The sequence below is a fragment of the Sinohyriopsis cumingii genome, unplaced genomic scaffold (genome assembly GCF_028554795.1).
Source record: "Sinohyriopsis cumingii isolate HCF-2022 unplaced genomic scaffold, ASM2855479v2 utg002018l, whole genome shotgun sequence".
In the NCBI taxonomy this organism is placed as follows: Eukaryota; Metazoa; Mollusca; class Bivalvia; order Unionida; family Unionidae; genus Sinohyriopsis; species Sinohyriopsis cumingii.
The window spans coordinates 64,312-85,607 of NW_028316106.1; the positions used below are offsets into that span (position 1 = coordinate 64,312).

Below are 21,296 nucleotides of genomic sequence, written 5' to 3' on the forward strand. Positions count from 1 at the left end.
CAGTATAACATATTTATGTGTCTGGCAGTATAACATATTTATGTGTCAAGCAATATAACATATTCAAATGTTAGGCAGTACAACCTAATCATGTGTCAGGCAGTACAACATATTCATGTGTCAAGCAGTATAACATATTCATGTGTCAAGCAGTATAACATATTCATGTGTCAGGCATTATAACATATTCATGTATCAAGCAGTGTAACATATTCATGTGTCAGGCAGTATAAATATTCATGTGTCAGGCAGTATAACATATTCATGTGTCAGGCAGTATAACATATTTAAATGTTAGGCGTGAAATTGTAGCTCCTTTTGTTTGTATCATCCACATCCTTGTTAACTCTTTTGTATCCCTTTATATCATTGATTACACGTAGTCTTCGTTCAATATAAATGACAAAATAATCGATCAATCAATCGATCAATCAATTTGTCATTTTTCATGATGCTTTACGCTTTAAAAATCGGTACGGAGGGTACAAACAAACGGAAGGGTGTGAAAATACTATAGTCTGATTTTAAAAAAAACCCAGCGATTCTGTCCCATTCAGATTTTGTTACTTTCTTATCGGATGTGATGGAGCAAATGAGCGATTGAAATGCCGTCTTGACTAATATGACCCATATGACAGAAAAGCAAATTATAAATATTGGCTCCAGATGTAATTAAGAAAGGACTTTGACGAGGAAGCAAACAACGGGGAAGGCGCACGAATGATTGCTTTGCAGACGCTGGGCAGCCTCAGTGCAGCGTTGAACAAGACACAAATTAGAGTGCAGATTCGTGATTTTGTTTATGGCTGATATGAGTTGTAGACTTTTTGTATTTCGCTGATATCATGGCCCAAAACTGGATAATGTTTAGATTCGGCGTTTGCAATCAGTGATTTTTAGCTCCACTGGCCATAGATCATACTATCTTATAGGATGGTCTTTAGTCATTCGTCCGTCCGTCCGTTAGCAAACGTTTGTTATCGCTAATCCTCCTCCTATAGTTTTATGATTGCCATGAAACTGCTCACATACATTCATCCCATGGTCTATTTGGTTCCAAATTAAAATGTTGCCGCTTGGGCATCCAGTATGACCTTAACAGCGACCATTTTGAAAACATTTGTATCGCTACTCCTCCTGTGCGGATGGTCATATGAACATTGGAGCCATCCTGGAAATATGGTTATCGTAACACCGCCAGAACAAAGAGTTACATTGATATGAACATTGGAGCCATCCTGGAAATCTGGTTATCGTAACACCGCCAGAACAAAGAGTTACATTGTTATGGTGTTTTCGCGTAAAGACTTTCTTACTCATGATATTCACTTAGTCTTAAATGAAAATGACACCAATGTGACATCCAATATTGCCGCCACACCAGCTATCAAGGAAATCTGGTTATCACTACGTTTCCTGAATGAATGTGGCACGTGGGTTTCACTAAAACATTTTTATAATGTTTTGTTGACTGTAAATTAAACTGGTGTCCATTTGGTATCACGGTACCAATTGTTTTTCCATAGACCTCAATGCTAATGTTTTATGAAATAAATATACTTTCTATCCTACCTCAGCATGTATGTCACACACTGTCATAGAGAACAATATTCGATTGTCAATTTGACAAGGACAAAACCACGTACTCCATTGGATTTAAGAGAGATAACTCTGCTGGCACTAGACAGGGGTAAAAGCTATCTAGTCCAAACAAACATAATTTCAGCCATGTGTACCCATTTTTAAAAAATCATAAAAAATATAAAATATGATCTGGATATGAATTAACATAATTTCACATGTTACCAAGAGGCTCAACTTTTTTTTAAGCCTAACAGAAAGTACAGCTCTTACATAATGCACCAATCGCATCTGGTGTTGTTGTTTATTTCTGAATACAATGTTCCTACACCTTAATCTCCGCCCACCTGGGCTTGTACAATTGGTACCTTTGTGCCATTTGATGCCCAGAGTGCGGCCATCTTGAAAATCTTACTTTTCTTATTCTTCTTATATGGAAATACTTTGTGACATGGGGTTTTGATTAGAAGAGTTCGCATGGTGTCAAGTTGGTCGTAATGCAAATGCCTATATCTCGATGCATTTTGTAATCCTCTCAATTCAATGGCTCTATCAACATTTAATTTTCATTAATATACTTCTTTCGAAACTAGTGCCAGTCATACATACAATATGGCTACCACTAAGAATGTTCTGAAAATCTTGTTATCCACCTCAATGGATGATTTTTATGACACGGGTTTTCTCGAAACGACTTCTATTGATGTCTTCATTGCCCAGAATAAAAAAATGTGCCAACCTGACATCCAATATGTCGACCACAGCAGCTAATTTGAAAATCATGTTGAATCTGAAGAAAATCAGAGATGTTTCAACACTAAGCAGATAAAAGGAAGAAATGGTCTTATTTTGAATTCCTGGAAATTATTTTCGCTGATTAGAGCGCCAGTCACTTCGAAGAACTTCTGTTTTATATATATGTAGTCTTTATATGTGTGTGGGGTGGGGTGTAAAGGTGGGGTATAATAATTCCATTTAAGTGGATATTTTATTTCTGTGTTTCATCTTATTTTCTTGTAAAAATATTAGGGATATGGATGTATTTAATTTGTCTGTCTTCTGTTGTAATTTTATATTTAAAAATTGCTAACCTTTCTAAGTCTTTTATTGATAATGAGTTTTGATTTGCTGACTTTTTTAAGTCTTTCACAATGAAATATTAACTCCCCGTTTGATTCGAGAAACTGAAACTGTATGAGATGTCAGAAATAAGAGCCGTTACGATATTTAAAATGTAGTGGTAAAGGTGTTAGTGTTTTCCATTTCATACTGTTGCAGTGCCCCAAGAACGAGGAATACACACTCGAGTTATAATCAAGTTTCATATGCATCCAAATGAAGTTTCAAATAAATTTAAAACTATTAAACCACGTGACAAAGTACTTCGTATAGCAGGTGTTCGAAATAAATCTTGTCTAAATTTAATACTTCCCTCCTTTCAAGAAAAATAATATGTTTTAGCATTGCATTCCATAACTATTTAGCAATTTTTTTAAAATTAAGTATTTAATTTGAACAGATACATTATTTATATATGAATATACAATGTCTAATAATCAAAAGACGTGTGCATAAAGGGTTTTCCCTTTTATTGTGTTAAAGGTATTGCTGTACTTATTATTTTCTTAATATTTATAATTTCGTTTAGTTTAGATCCTGTGCGTACTTCATAAAGTTCAGTTGCACTCAAAATTGATCCTGTTGAATTTCTGGGGGAAAAACTTCAATAAAATGTGTGGAATTAAACGTGCAAGTGATCTTTCTGAAACAGGCCGAATGACTTTACCTTTTGTCATCATACGCAAAAGCCAAAAGGATGAACTCTATAAACATTTTATTTTCTGTTTGGACTTCAATGCTCTTTTAGTTCGAATGCAAATAACATTATTAACTGATTAGTAAATTTCCAGGAGAAAGCATTGAAACAATAATAATGGTTTTTAAATTACTACAACTGGGATACAGTAGCAACTAATAGTCCAAATCTGTGCTAACGGCTTCTTATGAACTATAGTTTAAATACGATAATAACTAATAGTCCTAATCTGTGATAACGGCTTCTTATGAACTACAGTTTAAATACGATAATAACTGATAGTCCTAATCTGTGATAACGGCTTCTTATGAACTACAGTTTAAATACGATAATAACTAATAGTCCTAATCTGTGATAACGGCTTCTTATGAACTTCAGTTTAAATACGATAATAACTAATAGTCCTGATATGTGATAACGGCTTCTTAAGAACTACAGTTTAAATACGATAACAACCAATAGTCCTAATCTGTGATAACGTCTTCTTAAGAACTACAGTTGGGATACGATAGCGCAACTATATTGGTCTAATTTGTGTTAATGGGATTTAATAAGGACTTCATCTGGGATACAATAACAGCTGAGAGTCATCATGATGTTGTGGTAGGTAAGATAACTCTTACAGGGCATACATATATTATTCATGGTTGACGACGACCTAGACAATGTTTAGGAACGTTTTGACAGCGATGGAAGCTTTTTGCCTCTTGCTAAAGCTGCTCAAATAGTATGTATATAATTACAAGTGTTAATCGTTTGAGAATTAAAGGTGTTACTCGTTTTGAGAATTACAGTTGTTACCCGTTAAATAATTAAAGGTGTTACTGGTTAGGGAACTACATGTATTTTAAACGGACGGATGTTACTTGTTAGTGGGATAATTTATTTTCTGTTCCAGGAAAAGTTTTGTTACCAGACTCCCTTGGCACTAGTAAAATGAGTTTAGCAGGTCCAAATATAAAGGAAAACGAGCTGCGTTGTAATTAACGCATATAACTCTTCTAGATTCTGTAAAACAAAAGAGAAGCGTTGTTTCAGGGCCTAGTTTTATGCGTCAAAGTAAATTTTTGTCTCGTGATTCCACCACGCACTTATGAACAATTGACGATGCAAGCGAAAACTAGAAGAAACCTTGTTCACAAAGTGCACCAAAACTGGTCTTTCCTTTTCAAATGATGGAGTTTTGCGTTTGTCCTCAGATCAGCAGAAAAAGCATGTGATGGATACGAAGAAGATTGAATAGCGTATCCACCCCAACTGACAAGGTTTCATTCACCACTGTTTCTGTCAAAAACATCGATCACAACCTCTGTCCTGCTGAATTTCAAGGAATCGCCAGTGCGAAGATATGACTTTGAAGTAGTGACAGGAAGTCTGGTATCATGAATCGGCACAAAACATTAGAACTGAGAATATTAGACTTCATCCTACACTTAAAACTCTTTCCGACTACGGAAGTATTTCACTAGCTGCCTATTTTATAAAGCCGGTGCATTCTGTAGTGGAACTAACAAGAACCACAAGAAATGACTTTATTTACATAACATCTTAACTGTACAACTATGATTAAGGAATGGAAGTCGTACAGCGGACTGTTGATAAATTAAATCATGTACCAGTCTTTGTCATTACTGTGGATCAGTCCACATTTTTATAACGAAGCAAATCGATGAAACTGGCTAGCTACACCCGGAATAGACAATGTTGTTTCCACTGCTGATCCTCTACACAAAGGAATATTGCCATTTTTTTTTTTATTGGGTTGAATGCATTGGCTGTATTGAACCGCTTGTTACAGGCAAATAATACTACTTCCGGTAGGATTGAGTCGTTAAATCAAGACTCACATGTCACTATAGTCAGACAGTTATCCATTGCAGCTTTGTAACACTACAATACAAAAGCTTGTACGGCACATACTGTGTTACTCAAGTGAGTAATTGCACACTAGTTTTGAGAAAATATGTTGCATGACAGCTACGCAGTGGAGTGGATGACGAAATTTTAAGAACGAGATTCAACATTATTTTGTTTCTTTATTAGATGCAGGAAACCGTCGCCATGGAACCACTTTACAACTAGTATTGCGTCTTGAAAATAGCGATCACTGTATCTTATAAAGGCTCTAATGTGTCATCATTAATGTGTGATGCTATCTAACGTACATGCCATAACTTTTCTCGAATAAAGAGAGATTCCCTCAAAATCCCGCCTTGAACATTTGTACAAAACTTCCGCTTAAACATCCTGCTGCGGCTGCATGTGCGTCAAAAAATGAAAATAGCGTCTCCCCCTCCCCCAACAAAAAAAGACACGACTTCCTTTGTGTGGAAGATAGTGAAATAAATCTGTTTAAACATTTAGCGCAGATCACTGATTAAAACAGGAAGAACCTTATTTGAAGATTATGTAACTTTCCCTTTCCCAAGAAGAGGCGGACACTCAAGGCCACCCTATTAAGTGGCTGATTCCATTAGAAGAGTTAGTCGGAAAATAGTGATTCGAACACTGGATACTGAGATTAAGTTCTCCGGGTTGGACATCATGCTACATCTCTGCGGCGTGATGCCCCAATGCTAGACATCACTAACAATGCAGACTTCATAGCAATGTGACAGTTTTTTTTTTAAAGTTACGCTAAAAATCCAGATCTCGATCTCCCTCTATCTCTGTCTCTGTCTGTGTGTGTGTGTGTGTGTGTGTGTGTGTGTCTCTCTCTCTCTCTCTCACACACACACACCCACCCACACACCCACACACACACACAGTTTTGCTTCACACAGTAGCCTTCCCCGAGTGATTGGGTTTGGAATAAAGTGCATGCAACAAAGGTTAAAGAAGGTGTACCATGAAAGGCAATCTTCCTTTCACTTCTCGGCGTACATGTGATATTTGATAAAGAAATCGACCGAGGTTTATGATTCATGCTTTGATAGTGAATGTAACAGAGATTTGAGACAGATAATGGATGTTAAATAATTCATAAAGACAAACACTCTACGTACAGACACATATTCTGACGGAAGTCTTTGCTTTGTTCTTGTTCGGAATATACATCAATAATTGGTCTTACCATCAATGACAACAAAACATAATGATTTATCCATATTGTTTTGATGACATCACAATATTCGTGGACAAATATTATTTTGTTCATGCACATACACTGTATATTGTGATCGGCAAACCTGTTATGATATTCATTACTGGGTATATTAAGTAGCCGAGGCTGTCATACCTACCAGTTGTTAGGTCATACCTACCGGTTGTCAGGTCGTACCTAGCTGTTGTCAGATAATACCTAGCTGTTGTCAGGTCGTACCTACCGGTTGCCAATCATGATTTATCTCAATTCAATGGGAGCCACGATAGATCAATAGCTAGAGTGTTGGACTAGTAATCCAACGTTACGGGTTCGATATATGCTGAAGGTGACGTTAAAATCAGCACAAAACGATCAAACTTAACTCATGCCATTTATAACGAAACAATAAAGTTGCGCATATGCACCAAACTGTCACAGGGCACGTTATCTGGATATGTTTGTGATGATCACGTATATAAGTCTACCATGTTTCATGTCGAAGTAAAGATGTGAAAAAGTATGCAATGCCGCTGCATTAATTCAATAGGCGAAAGGTACACAACTCTGTCGGACAAATTCATGTTATAGAGTCGTCTATCTTGTTGTCTGATGGGAGTGCCACATTGTTTAAAAGTGCGAAGATTATTCGAATACATACATACAGCACACACTCGAGTAAAAGGTAGCAATTCAGTCAGCATTAGCTGCGCTAGGTGTGAACCAATGTGTATGTGACGCCAGTAGCGATTGGTCGCCACTATGACGTCACATAGGGACACCTAGGCTTTCATTCCCATGTGGAGGGTTAATTAATTGTTCATGAAGAGAGGAAAAAGTGCCTCTCCCTTCATGTATTTAATATGTGCTTTGCACGTTTATTAATTTAATGTCCGGCGGTGGCGAGGATGAAGGTTTGGTCAGGGAGGAGCCTGCTCACTAGGAAGGCACTTTGGGTTATCCAGGGTATACATTTTTTGCCTCCCTTGCCAAAAGGTTAATGAATTGTCGTCTTGACAGAATTTTGGAGATACATTATGTGCCCTTTTTTTTTTTAAAGATATAACCGCACAAATGTCCGCTTAGTGATAGTCTGCAGGGTTATTTAAACTTAATTTAATGAGTCTGATTTGGATAGGGTGGTTCTTGGTTTGGATTCACCCTTTTGTGTGTGGTTATTTAAACTTTCCTAGGCTTAATGGTGCGCCGCTTTGTTCAGCTGGGCCTATGTATGGGTTTAGGGTTGGGCTAAGTACTTGCTAATCTATCTTTATGTTTGATTTATTTTTTTAGTTTTTTGGATGAAGCTATTAGTATGTTGTTATTTTATTTTCAGGCTAAATCTATTTTGATAAGACAGATATCTTTGCCGAATACTCAGGTCGCTAAGACTTGTCAAAGACATATGTTCTTATTTATTCCCTAATTTTAACTTGTTTAGCCTGTCAACTAGTTTTGGTAGGTTTGGACTTATTTTGTTTTGATTATGTTCCTAGCTTGTGGACGGAGTTATTTATGTGATGTCATTTTTAGCCTAATTCTATTTTGGTAAGACATATATCTTTGCCGAATACTCGGGTCGCTAAGACATATCAAAGACATCTGGTCTTGTTGTTCCTTACATTTAGTTTGTTAGCCTCTCCCCTAGTTTTAATTAATTGAATGGTGTTTATTTATTATTTAGCGGGAAAGGCACTATTGTTTAAATGCCCCCTTTTTCCCCAATGTCGGTGAGGAATTTTATAATATTTTTGTAAGTAATGTACTCATTTAAGTTTTGTTCTTTGATGAAATCTGGATAGGTCTGTGGGGACCCTATTTTATGTTGTTTAGACCTAAACCTAGTTCTTTGGGTTCCATACTTATGGCAGGTGTTAATAACATGTTCTAAATCTTCTTGGAGTGGACAGTGTGGGCATTTGACATTTGAGTTTATGTTGATTGTCAAATATTTACCAAAGCTGCTGGCTAATTTAGTTTTGCCTATTAGTATCCTATTGATAAGTTTTTGATCCTGACTTCTAACGAGTTGCGGTGGGTTGGTAAGTCTTACGGCCTTATTTCATATGGAGTAGGGCTTGCGTCCCTTTTGATGCTATCTCATTGTTGTTGCCACTTAATGTCGATTTTAATCTTGATGATTCTATACAATTCTTGGACGCTGTATTATAATGCTTCGGAGTCGGGTTCATGGAGATATTGTTTAGCTACTTGGTCTGCTTTATCGTTACCTGCTAGTCCGATATGATAGGGCACCCACATGAACTCTGTTATATGTTTGTTATTTAGCAGTTGTTTAATTAAGTGGTTGGTTTCCTTCAGGAAGTTGCTTCTTGTGTTAGAGTGGTTTGATTTAATCGAGTTGATGACGCTGAGGGAGTCGCTAATGATAACTGCTTGTCTAGTTTGTTAGTTGGATCCATTTTAGAGCTTCAATAATGGCCCATAATTCGGCTGTGTAAATGGAGCAGGTGTTGGGTAATCTAGCTCCGAATTCTGTCTTGGTTTCAGGGATTACTATTGCCGCAGAAGTTTTGTACTGTTTTGTAATTTTTGGGTCATCGGTGTTTATCTTGGTGTACCCTATCTATTTTTCTTCTAGCTCGGCTAATAATTTTATCCTTTTGTCATTACATGGTCTTGTTTGTTGCCATAAGTAAGGGCTATTGTGTTACAATTAGGGTTACCTCCCGTCCATGGTGTTCGGTCGGGGTAACTGTATTGTTCAGCTTGTAGAGTGGGTAGGATACGATCTTTAGTTAGTTCATGAATATTTTTTGCACCGGGTGGTTGTGGTTTCAGTTTTTAATGAAAGAGATATTACTTTGTTGGATAATTTTCCTGGTGGGGTGGCTTGTTATGTGGATCGAAACTCATGCGGCATATCTTAATATGCTTTCGTTTCTTCTGAGTTGCAGTGGTAGTTCTCCTGTCAGTATTTGGAGCTCTTCTAGGGAGGTTGAGTTTAGTGCTCCAGTGCAAATGATTAGTGCCTAATGTTGTATGGAATCTAGTTTACTAAGTGATATTTGGTTAGCTGATGCATAGACTTGGCATCCGTATTCTATTTTTGCTCTCATAAGTGCCTTATATTGTGTTAAAAGCGTTTCTTGGTTGGCCGCCCATGAGTTCAATTGAGGTTCCTTAATAGACTTAGATCAGCTTTACATTTTTGGGTGAGCTCTTTAATGTGGTGTTTCCACGTTAGGCTTTCGTCACGGAACATTCCTAGAAATTTGGCTATTTTGACAAATTTTATTATTTTCCCTTGCTTGCAGTTTAGGGTATTCTATGGTATTTATATTTTGTGGCGAGAACATAATGGCTCCTGTTTTAGTGTTGGATATTTTAAAACCCCATTTATCTGCCCACCGACCTATTTGGTTAAGACTTTCTTGTATTTGTCCTATGACTGTTTTGCTGTTTGGATTGCCTGCTTTCCAAATCCCACTATCGTCAGCAAATTGGGATAGATCTACCTTATTTTTGTTTATTATAGTGCCAAGGTTGTTTACAATGATGTTTAATAAAGTAGGGCTAAGCACGCTACCTTGTGGCGTATCGTTTTCTATGTTATATATATGCATTGATGTCATTTGGGTTTTGCCAGGTTTGGGTATTTGAATGACGATAGCTTTTTTCCAACTTTGGGTAGTTGGCCCTTCCGCTAGCGAATATTAAGTGGATCTAGTATGATTCCGGTTATGTTTTCCGGGATGTGTTTGTATATTTCATAGCAAAGTTGGTCTTCTTCGGGTGAGGTTGCCTTTCCTTAGCAAGTGCAGCTATCCATTCTGCTATTGTGAAGTCCTCATTTAATTTAGATTGTTTGGATCCTTGGTCAGAGAAGAGGTTTGGATACTTTTGTTCTACATTGTGGAGGTGGTCTTGGAATTTTTGGGTATGGTTGGAGTTGCTGCTCATGCTTGCTCAAGCAGTTTGCCTTTTCTTTGTCGGTTAGATTTCCAGTCAGTTTAGGTGTTGGTTGCTTGCTTTTCCCCTTTAATACTTTTATCTTGTCCCATACCTGTTTTGTGTTGGTTTTAAAGTTTATGTTAGAGCAGAAGGCTTGCCAGGATTTTTATTTTGCATAATGGATTATTGTTTTCATTTCTTTTTCCCTATTTTTGTAAATCTTAAAGTGATTGGAGTTCCCTGTATGTTTAAATCGATTAAGGGCATTTTTTAAACGATTTTGAGCTACTTTGCATTCTTCGTTCCACCATGGGACAGTGGGTTTAAGTTGTTGTCCTCCTGTTCTGGGTATACTTATTTTAGCTGCCTCAGCTAGGGCGTTCATTACATTTATGACTGTATTGATCGATGTTATCATTATAAAGATCTGCTAGAGTTATGGTAGAGAGGGCGATTTTAAATTTATTCCAATTGGCTTTGTCACACCTCCACCTTGGTATGTTGTTAGTTGGGTATGTTTGTGTCATTATATTAAGGGTGAGTAGGATAGGGAAGTGATCGCTTCCAAGGGTGTTGGTTTGATCAACTTCCCAATCTGAGATTTGGGGCAATTTAGGAGTGACTATGGTGAGGTCAATTGCTGATAGTGCACCTTTGATGGGGTTTACTCTTGTTCCTGCTCCATTGTTATGGATAACTAGATTTGATTCGGTTGTCCATTTTTCAAGCAGTTTTCCCCTTAGGTTTTGCGTTATTCCTCTCCATCTTACGTTATGGGCGTTAAAATCTCCGCATATGATAAGATTTTCCTCTTTGTCAGTGGTCATTTTCGTGTAGTGATTGATTGCTCTTGGATTATCTACACCTGAGTCATATACGTTTAGCAGTTTTATAGTATGCTGGCCAGTGTTTTTAATTTCAATGGTTTGAATTTCTATTTGTCCAGGTGCGTCTTGGTTTTGATCTGGGGTAACTTCCGAGGTGTTTTGAAGTGAAAGTGAATCAGTAATATAAGTTGCTTGCCCCCCCCCCCTTTTTTTAATTTACCGTTTGTTCTATTTTTAGTATATACAGTTGAGTATCCTGGAATTTTTGGGATGGTCTTAAAGGCCTGAGTTAGACGTGTGTCTTGTAAGCAGATAATGTCAGGTTTAGGTTTGTCGGAGTTTATTTTTTGGATTAGCTCGGGGATATTCTTAATGATTCCGCGGCAGTTCCACAGACACAGTATCAAACATTTACGTTGAGTGGGATAGATATTGATTATTGATATTTACTATTGTTATGATTTGGGTATGGTTTGCTATGATCTCGAGTTTTGATTGGGAAAGAATTTGTTTATTAATTTGGTTAGCACTTGATGAGTCATGTCGATTGGGACATGATCATTCTTTGTATTTTGTACAATGATAGTAGCAAATTGACTAATGAACCGGAGGACAACACTGGTAGAGTACCTATTTGATTTGGTGGCTTGATTATTCCTTTCCTCTCGTGTGCTAGTGGATTTGGGTAATTGGGTTGTTTGATATCTGGGTGCCTGGTTAATATTACAGTGCCTACTAGAAGTTATTGTAAGGGTGTGTTTGGTTAGGGTGGTGCTGTTTTGCTTAGGTTAGTTTTCCTGGTTTCTTTATTCTCATTTTGGCTATTGCTTGTTTGTTTTTTTTTTTTTGTTTTTTTTGGGGGGGTTGTTTTGTTTGGTGGTAATGTTCAGTTCTAAAAAAAAATTTCTTTTTTCGGGGGGTTGGGGTTTTTGGATTCTGAATGATATTTAGTCTTGCTTCTTTTTATGATGTGAGGTTCGAATCCATATGTTGTACTATAGCAAATTCACGATCAGTTAGGGGGCATTCATATGATTTAGGGTGGTGAGGTCCTGTACAGCTAACGCATTTAATATATTTCCTCCTGCACCGCCCCTTATGCGTGCCCCCACAGTGGTCGCATTTTGAATTGTTTTTGCAAAAGCTAGTGAAGTAGCCCCACCCTTTGCAGTTTCCACAAAAGCATGGTTTGTTTTTGTAGTTTTCCAGTTTGTATAGCTTTCCGTAGGGTCCTAATCTTACCATTGGTTTGCGGGGGGGGGGGGGTATTGAATTCGATTATAGCAATTGGTGTTTCCTGTTTTCGGGAATTCTTGAGTTTGTATACCCTGTTTATATTAAACCCGTAATATGCAAGGTCTTCTTCGAGGTGTTTGATTGTTTGAGTTGTTGTTCTCTGGGCAGCCTAAGGACTTTTTTGTCTATTGTCGCTGTACTGTTTTGGGTTGTGTTTTGATTGATCTCAGTACTAGTGTTTGCAGTTAGTGATGGTTTCCTGCTTCCTATGTTTTTTTTTAGTGCTGCATGTCTAGTTATAGAAACTCTAATTTTTGCGATTTGTTTAATTTCCATATACTTATTTACTTGTTGGATTGTGTTGCATCTGATTATTATACAGTTTGTGTTGGGTCTGATGATTGAGAACTCACCTCCGTGGGCCTTTGTGTGTTCGCTTGCTTCCTATTTTATTTTGGTTATGTTGAGGAATTTTTAGTTTTTGCTAGGGATAAAGATTGTGAGATGGATGGGGTGAAATTTTTGCCTAACGACTTGGGTTTTGCCCTGTTTTTGGGGTAGGTGTTGGGTCTGGTTTGGTGTTTGATATTATCTCCTGTTTATCTGTTTGTTGTTTTGGTAATTGGTTGGTAATTTATGGATTGGTTTTTGTGGTTTCTGATTTTGGGTTTGCCTGTTTAATTCCTTTTCGTTAGTGTTGTTTATGGTTATTTTGGTTTGATTTTGCTCATGGTTAGTCAATGTTAGTGGGTTTGTTCTGGGTTGCGTCTCTTTGTTTAATTCTTTCATGGGTAGCTTCCCTTTACCTAAGTATGTTTAGTTACTTGTTTTTATAAAACTTTTGATAGATTCTATTGCTGTATGCTTTTCCTTGGTTTCTGGATTTTGGATGTTGTAGGTTGGGGGTGGGGGTTATCAATATCCTTATCAAAGTTTGTTTTGCTAATTTTGATTGTGATTCGTGGTTTTCCGTCGGGTGTTAATGAAAGCTTTTGGTTGATTTCGTCTATCGAGGGTTTGACTTGTGTTATTTCTGTCCTTGCTGACTCATCATTAATTAGAATCGGGAGTGTGTCGTTAAGGTCAATATTTTCTGTACCCGAGTGTAATTTGGGAAAAGTGACGAGTGAGATAAATGGAGGAGTTGCGGTTGGATTGCGACTTGCGCGTTGAAATACAGGTAGATTGGGTGAGTTCGTCTGTAACGTACTTTTATTGCTGTGCCGTAAACAATCAAATTAAGACGCGTGATCAGCATCGAGTTAGTTCTTACGCTGGGAATTCAATGAAAGCGTTGGTTAAGCTTGCGTCACTATTTCCGGCCCAAGTTAAACAACTTTACAAAAAAAAAGTACAAAACTATGTGTGTATTATATATTCAAATAAGCGAGCCTGACAATGCATATAATGCAAAAATCCTTATCTGATGAAGTCGATACTTCTAACAGGGGAACTAGACGAAGACACTTCCGGGGTAATGTTTTTTGCATCTGTAATCACTGCAGCAATGCAGAAAAGGACATTTTAGGAGCCATTGAGAATGAGACAGAATAAGTGGAGTTTTGGGTTCGACTTAACTCATCTACCCTGTTGTTGTTGTTGTTGTGGGGCTTAACGCCATTTTTCAGCACACGATAGGCTATACATGGCGGCCAGTATTAAGGATGGAGAAAGAACCCGGGAAATCCCGGATAGAACCACCGACCCACGAGAAACTACTGGCAAGCTTTCTCACATACCCACATTGGCTGAATCCGAGACTCGAACCCACGCAGACAGAGGTGAGATGGCAGTGATCCGTAACGGAGAGCGCTTTAGACCACTCGGCCGCTTGGGGCCCCCATCTACCCTGTAAAGTGTTGTCAATTTGTGTAATGTTAAAAGCAGCGAAATATCTCTGCTTTAAATAAAATTTCCCCTTTTTAAATTTGAACGACCTTTAAAAATAAGTAAATCGATGCAGAATTCAACGAACTAAATTCATTAATGTAAGTGTTCATTAATCTGTTCTGTAGGCGAAAGAGAGCAAGTTTTTTTATTAAAAAAAGTATGTATAAATGCAATTGGAAAAAATTAATTCCGTGTTAAAAAAGTGCCGAATGTACTCAGGTGAAAGTCAGATCTTATTGCAAACTGCATAGACCCAGATGTGCCACTGCATAATGCGTTGGCAGATCCGGGCTTATGCAGTTTGTTAGAACTAATCAGTAAAAAGAACAACAAATACTCTAATCTGCTGGCGCATTATGTGATGAGAGATTTGGGGCTGTGATGTTTGAAGTTGGATTCTATTTATACGTGAGTATCTACGGTACACATGCAAATAGTTTCGACTGTCCCTTTTATATGTATTCTTTCTGTTAGGATCCAAGGTACCATAAGGAAAAAGTCAAACCTAAATATTACATTGAAAAAGGAAACTTAATATTTTATATTGAAAAAGGTAAACCAAAATAATAAATTGAACAAAGTTAACCTAAATATTACATTGAACAAAGTTAAACCTTAATATTAATATTTCATTGAGAAAGTTAAACCTAAATATTGCATTAAAGTTAAGCCTAAATATTAAAAAGAACAAAGTTAAACCTAACGATTACATTGAGAAAGGTAAACCTAAATATTGCATTAAAGTTAAGCCTAAATATTAAACTCAACAAAGTTAAACCTAAAGATTACATTGAGAAAGGTAAACCTAAATATTACATTGAGAAAGTTATACCTAAATGTTACATTAAAGTTAAGCCTAAATATTAAAATGAACAAAGTTAAACCTAAAGATTACATTGAGGAAGGTAAAGCTAAATGTTACATTGAGAAAGTTATACCTAAATGTTACATTAAAGTTAAGCCTAAATATTAAAATGAACAAAGTTAAACCTAAAGATTACATTGAGAAAGGTAAACCTAAATATTACATTGAGAAAGTTATTCCTAAATGTTACAATGAACATAATTAACCCAAAATATTACACTGAGAACGGTTATCCTAAATATGACATTGAGAAAGTTAAACCTAAATATTACATTTAAAAAGCTACACCTAAACATTACAATGAACAAAGTTAAACCTAAATATTGCACTGAACAATGTTAAACCTAAATGTTACACAGACAAAGTTAAACTTACTGTTACGACTCTATGGCCATAAACTAAATAAGATATAAAAGCAAAACCATCAAGTTTTGTAACACTTAACAAATAATTTAATTATCCAGGTTATAAATGAAAATGGGAGAGGAACTTACAGAATTGTAAAGTGAATAAACCTGAAAAAGTTATATCAAAGTCCAGAAGAATTAAATGTTCCGTGTAAATTTCAGAACCGGAAATGTATTGGTCGGCCAAAATGGCGTATTCCAAAACTCCCTTCGATAATTCACAATAGTTCCATAATAATATTATAATCTAATGAGAACTTTAAATTTCCACTGAATAATTCTAACAAACGTTTTCCTCTCAGTTGACATCTAAATACAGCATAGAACACGTCTGCAGACTTAATTACAACAAGAAGACAAGAAATAAGAATAAGAAAACTGCACAATTTGAACTGCTTATATATAGACGAAAAAGCTCGAACACGCATATTATCACTACTACCTACGTGACAAAAAGCAGATTTTCAATATCGTAGAAGAGCTCACACGATTTAAACCATCCAATGGGATTAACTTAATTCTTCTAAGACACCACCTGACCGAACTATACAATAGGAAAAAGGCTGAATCTTGTCAACATATTTGCTAATAATTTTATTATGAGTAACTGTCAACACATTTGTAAGAATCTATTTAGAGATCCTACGAAATTGTACGTTCGTAAAACCTTACAAAAACGTTGTGCACGTACATCGAATCTAGATACAAAATTATACATATACATAACTCTATATATTACACTGAAAAGGTTAAACCCAAATGTTACATTAAAACAGTGAAACCTAAATATTACATTGAACAAAGTTTGTAAATCTTTATGCGTTTTTAACTTTACCAGGAGACTGTAGAGGAATAATAATACTAATAATAATGACAATAAATAAATAGCAACACAACCACAAAATATAATACAGCCTCTCTTGATCAAAAAGTATGTTATGTTTTACCTGTCCATCCACCCACCCCACCCCAGCTGTGCGTGGTTAGGAAGCTATACAAATTATTTTCCTTTAGAAATGAATATAAGTCTTTATGGTTTATACATCTAGCAGGTTTAAAAGGAACTATGATGAGGTACACTTATAAAAAGCATTTCTCATTCAAGGAAAAGATAATTTTCATTGAAGTGTAAGAGTGAAATTACAAGTATTAGAGTATTGTATTTCTAACATCGTCAGGAGGAGAATGATCCTTTAAGACTGACTAACCAGCTGCTGTTATCAGGTCCAAAACCCCTTCGGGATTCCCCATGATTTTTGCACAAGTGTGCATATATGATTGTAGCCCACGTGAGTAAACGTGGAAGCTTTGCTTTTCATGGTTTGGGGAGCTGCAGCGGTATGAGCTAGCAGATAGGTCTATATACTCTGACAACTGTTTTACTGGTTTGGGTCATTAGAGCCGTGGTTCTGTATCCGTGCGCCGACACGTTAGTGGTTTTCCACCTCAACCAGTACTAAAATATGCCATATTAATTGTTTCATCTTCTGTGGCCACCGAGTACAGCTTTGTAATTGTGCTGAGACTGATTTAAGCCGGCGCGACAATTTCTGAATGGACACGTATTCGCGAATACAGCTGTAACGAAATTATTTTGCTAGTGTCAAGTGGGTAATTCGATGGGACTATGTCAAGTAGCTTACTCACATGCAAAGTCAGCGCTTTTGGCTATATTTCTGGAGAAGAATGTATGTCGATTTGCTATAATTCAATGTCCTGATTGACATTCAAGTCTCAAATGAGACAAGAATGTTCCAAATCAATAGAAGAAGCTGCATATTTCCCTCCAAAGATTTTTAAACAACGTTTTAAATAACAAATAGCATAACTCGAATTTAGAAGAAAAGGCATGATCTTAAATCATTACAGCAAATTATGGTGTCACGAAAACCGAATCGCTGTATAGTAATACACGTTTAAATTCAAGGTTAACATTCACTACCTGGTAACATAACTGTATTTATTTAAGAAAACTAATATGTAGTACGACATATGGCACGGTTTTTTTTAATTAGGAACTAATACACACGTATTTGTTGCGAAAAACGCTTCGATAACTTGTTATGTATGTTTCGTTTTCAACGATATATATGGCACCGGTTTTTTTTTATCAGGAACAAAAACGAACTAGACATATTGGAAATCAGAGAAACCCTGTCAGGTATCTTGGGGTGGAGTTGGTAAAGTTAGATCTATTATCTTGAAGTGTACTTCATTTTAGGATCTAAAATTACACATATATAGGCCAACAAGTTAAATGAAAGTGCTAAAAATAAGATAGCAACGGAAGGGATATAGACGTCGTTTATTATAAAGTGAATCAAATAATGCGCACAGCGACTAAGCGACTATCCGGTGCTGTTGACGTACATAGCATTGAAATTTGATGTGGTAAAACATCACTAGAACTTTCAAAAGGTCTTATAATTTTCTGGAGAGAACAAAGGTCGTGCGCTATATTTCATTTCAGATCAAGTTTCGAAGCACCATAATAAATCCCCTTTATTTGGATTTGGTTTTATCTTTGTGGCGATTTGTGTTTCATTTTTTTCTTTGATTTTCTTGTGGATATTGTTTATACATTCTGAATACGAAATGTAAACGGCAAAACGTTCGGAGGAAGCTGATTTAGGGGTCAATTCGGCATACTGACATCGCGTGACGTAATGGAGATGTGAAGAATTATTAGAATATGTATTGATATTATTATATAACAAAGAAAACATTAAATATCTTTAGGATGTGGTTTGCGGTTCTTTATAAAGTAGCTAACGCATAATTGAGCTTATGAATACTTACTCGTGTTTCTTCGTTCTTTTTGGTAATCGCGCATGCGCAATATATCGGATAATGATGGCAGTAATTACATACATCTTACATGGATACTGCTTTCAAACTGCCTGAAATACAAACATGAACTTTACATGTACACGTTATCTAAATATCTTTACATGTACGCGTTATCTAAATATCTTTAGAACTTTACATGTACACGTTATCTAAATATCTTTACATGTACGCGTTATCTAAAAAACTTGACATGTACACGTTATCTACAGAGCTTTACATGTACACGTTATCTAAAGAACTTTAAATGTACACGTTATCTAAAGAACTGTACATGTACACGTTATCTAAAGAGCTTTTATATCATTGTTTTATACAAGATAAATAAAGATGAACAAATTTAATGACCTAGCAAATAAATTATGATGGACTTTATACTGTTTCGTGTCTCTCGTTTCTTTCTGCAAAACACGAGAAATATTGGCAGTGCATATTTTAATTAACCGTTGTGTGTAGGCGTTGTCTCAGAAAGAAGCTTGCTTCGCGATAGGTGCGGTGAGTACAGATAGGTACACACGTGTTCTTCGTGAAAGTAAAGATGTATCGTTTCAGGGAGTATTTCTTAATTATTTATTTTTTTAAAAATGCCCATTATACTGTCTCTCACAAATTTATTTTCGTTTGTTCCAATCTATTAATACAATGTTTTCGAAGCAAGTATGTACTTTTGAATATTTGCAAATAGAGATTGGAATCAGACTACTTCATGTAAGAAGCTTGATTTTCTTCGCTTTTCCTCCCACTTCCGTCTTTATTTCACCTGCATGAAAGACCTGGAATTTATGTTTGTCCTTCTTCTATCATCCCATATTGATAATCGAGATACCATAACTCGTTACGCTCACTACGAGCAAGTTAAATCTCTCGACTGTGTATCGTTCAGATCGAGCTAAATCTAAGTGATTGCACTGTCTGATGCTACGATATGTATTTACCTGAGCAACATTTTCTTTCTGTGCATAAATTGCAGATCTACTATTCTGTGTTTCAGGATGTGTCAACGGTCACCCAACAAAACAGTCAAGTAGCGGACCTACAACAACTTAAAAAAGACCTTTACGACAGCTTGGAGCGCGAACGAGACCTTAAAGATCAGCTTCAGTTTGCACTGGAGGAAGCCAAAATGTTCCGTAAAAAAATGGCGGATCTTGAAGAGGAGAATGACAACCTTAGCCGTCAGTTGAAAAGATTATCTACACAAAAGGCAAAGAAAGACAAGAGCGAGTCTGAAAACGGAACCGATGTTGAGGATGGTGAAATGTTTGAATCTAAGATTGAGTTGGAATTACAATTTGAGTTGGCAGAGCAAGAACTCTCAGTTGTTAAGAGGAGACTTTCAGAGATGGAAAATGAAAATGAAAGTCTAGTTACCACTATATCCGGATTAAAACAAGAGTTAAAGCTGAAAGAGGAAGCACTTCAAATTAAACCCAAGCCTTCATCACCAAACGATTACTACGAGGATATGCTTAAAGAGAAGGACCGAGAGCTGGATGTTCTTCGATGGAAAGTCATCGAAAAGGAGCGAGACATCGAGCGTTTGCACATCAAGATGAGCTCTATTCAGACCAAAAAGGGTCATCTGAGAAAAAGTAAATCCTTAGATTACGAGTACAATCATATGGTAGACCTCAAACGTCAGCTGGAGCTAACCCAGCAAGAATCTATGGTATTAAGGGACAGAGTTATGCTACTGGAAAGGGAAAATGAAAACCTTTCAATGGAAGTGCATAAACTTAGCCTGCAGCACTCTGAGAAAATACACATACTACAAGGTCTTGCGGTGGCATATGTTGAAACCGAAGACGATGTACAACTTCATGATAAAATCAACAGCTTAGAGCGGGAGCGGCAGTGCTATATTGAAAAACTTGCCGACCTGGCAGAAAAATTCATTTCATTAACCAAGAAATATGACAGAAGTAAAATTAGACCAGCTTCAACAAGTGTAACAGAGCACCTTGATTTAATTTCTACGCATAATGCAGAATGTGAGCTACAAGGGGTAGTCGGTGAAAGCATCTCTGCAAAAAAAGTAGAAAAATCACATGATTCAGTGGAGATTGTAGATACGGGGGTAAAATCACGTGATCCAGAACAGCTGCTCAACGTAATTGATGAACAGTTCTCATTCCTACTACAGCAGGTGATTTCGGCGCGGCGGCCAGATAACATGGAGGAAAGTCACGAGCCGCGCGTCTCTACGGAGACGGAGGCTGCTGAAATATTGGGTTCAGTAAATGACCTCGAACAAGTCACGGATATACCTCCCAAGGCTGAGACATCTTTCGATACGTATAGTGATTTCAGTAAAATTCAGCTGATTGAAAAAATTCTGGATATGGAAGAAGAAATAGGTAAGTTTGTCTATAACGTTTTGTCTCGCTTCCTTTTAAAGACATAGTATATTTTCTTTAAAATTGATTTTGAATTGAAAATAGTAAATAAGTGGACATGCCAATATATTTTGTAATCTTGTTTTAACCTTTCCTATATTTCTTAAGAATCACTTTTCCCCATTAAAATATATTTTGTTGTGAATACCCATGAATGATACAACTTTCTCTGGCCAAAGCTCAACGCATTTACTTTTATCAGTTTTAATGTTTGCATTTGAACCATACATTTCATTCTGATAGGTAGGGTTCGTGAATTTCATTGCAAGGTGCAAGTTTGTTTGTATCACAGTACGATATGAGGCAAATCTCTGCCAGCATAAAAAAAATGCTGATGAAATCCAGCATTACTGGAATAGCATGTGCGTAAGGAGAGAGAGAGAGAGAGAGAGAGAGAGAGAGAGATTGTATATCCATATGTCAGATGCTTTTAT

The 21,296-nt window shown here is 36.6% G+C and overlaps 1 protein-coding gene across 1 annotated transcript in view; it reads left to right on the forward strand.

The window, feature by feature from the left end:
* Positions 1–20,823, forward strand: part of LOC149771231 (uncharacterized) — a gene marked incomplete at its 3' end in the record, with an annotated part of 67,922 nt that extends 47,099 nt beyond the window's left edge. Inside the window, exon 3 of the mRNA XM_089948694.1 lies at positions 19,458–20,823. Within this exon, the coding sequence (XP_089804820.1) occupies positions 19,458–20,823 (1,366 nt within the window). The remainder of the gene's footprint in view (positions 1–19,457) is intronic.
* Between the last annotated feature and the right edge of the window lie 473 nt (positions 20,824–21,296).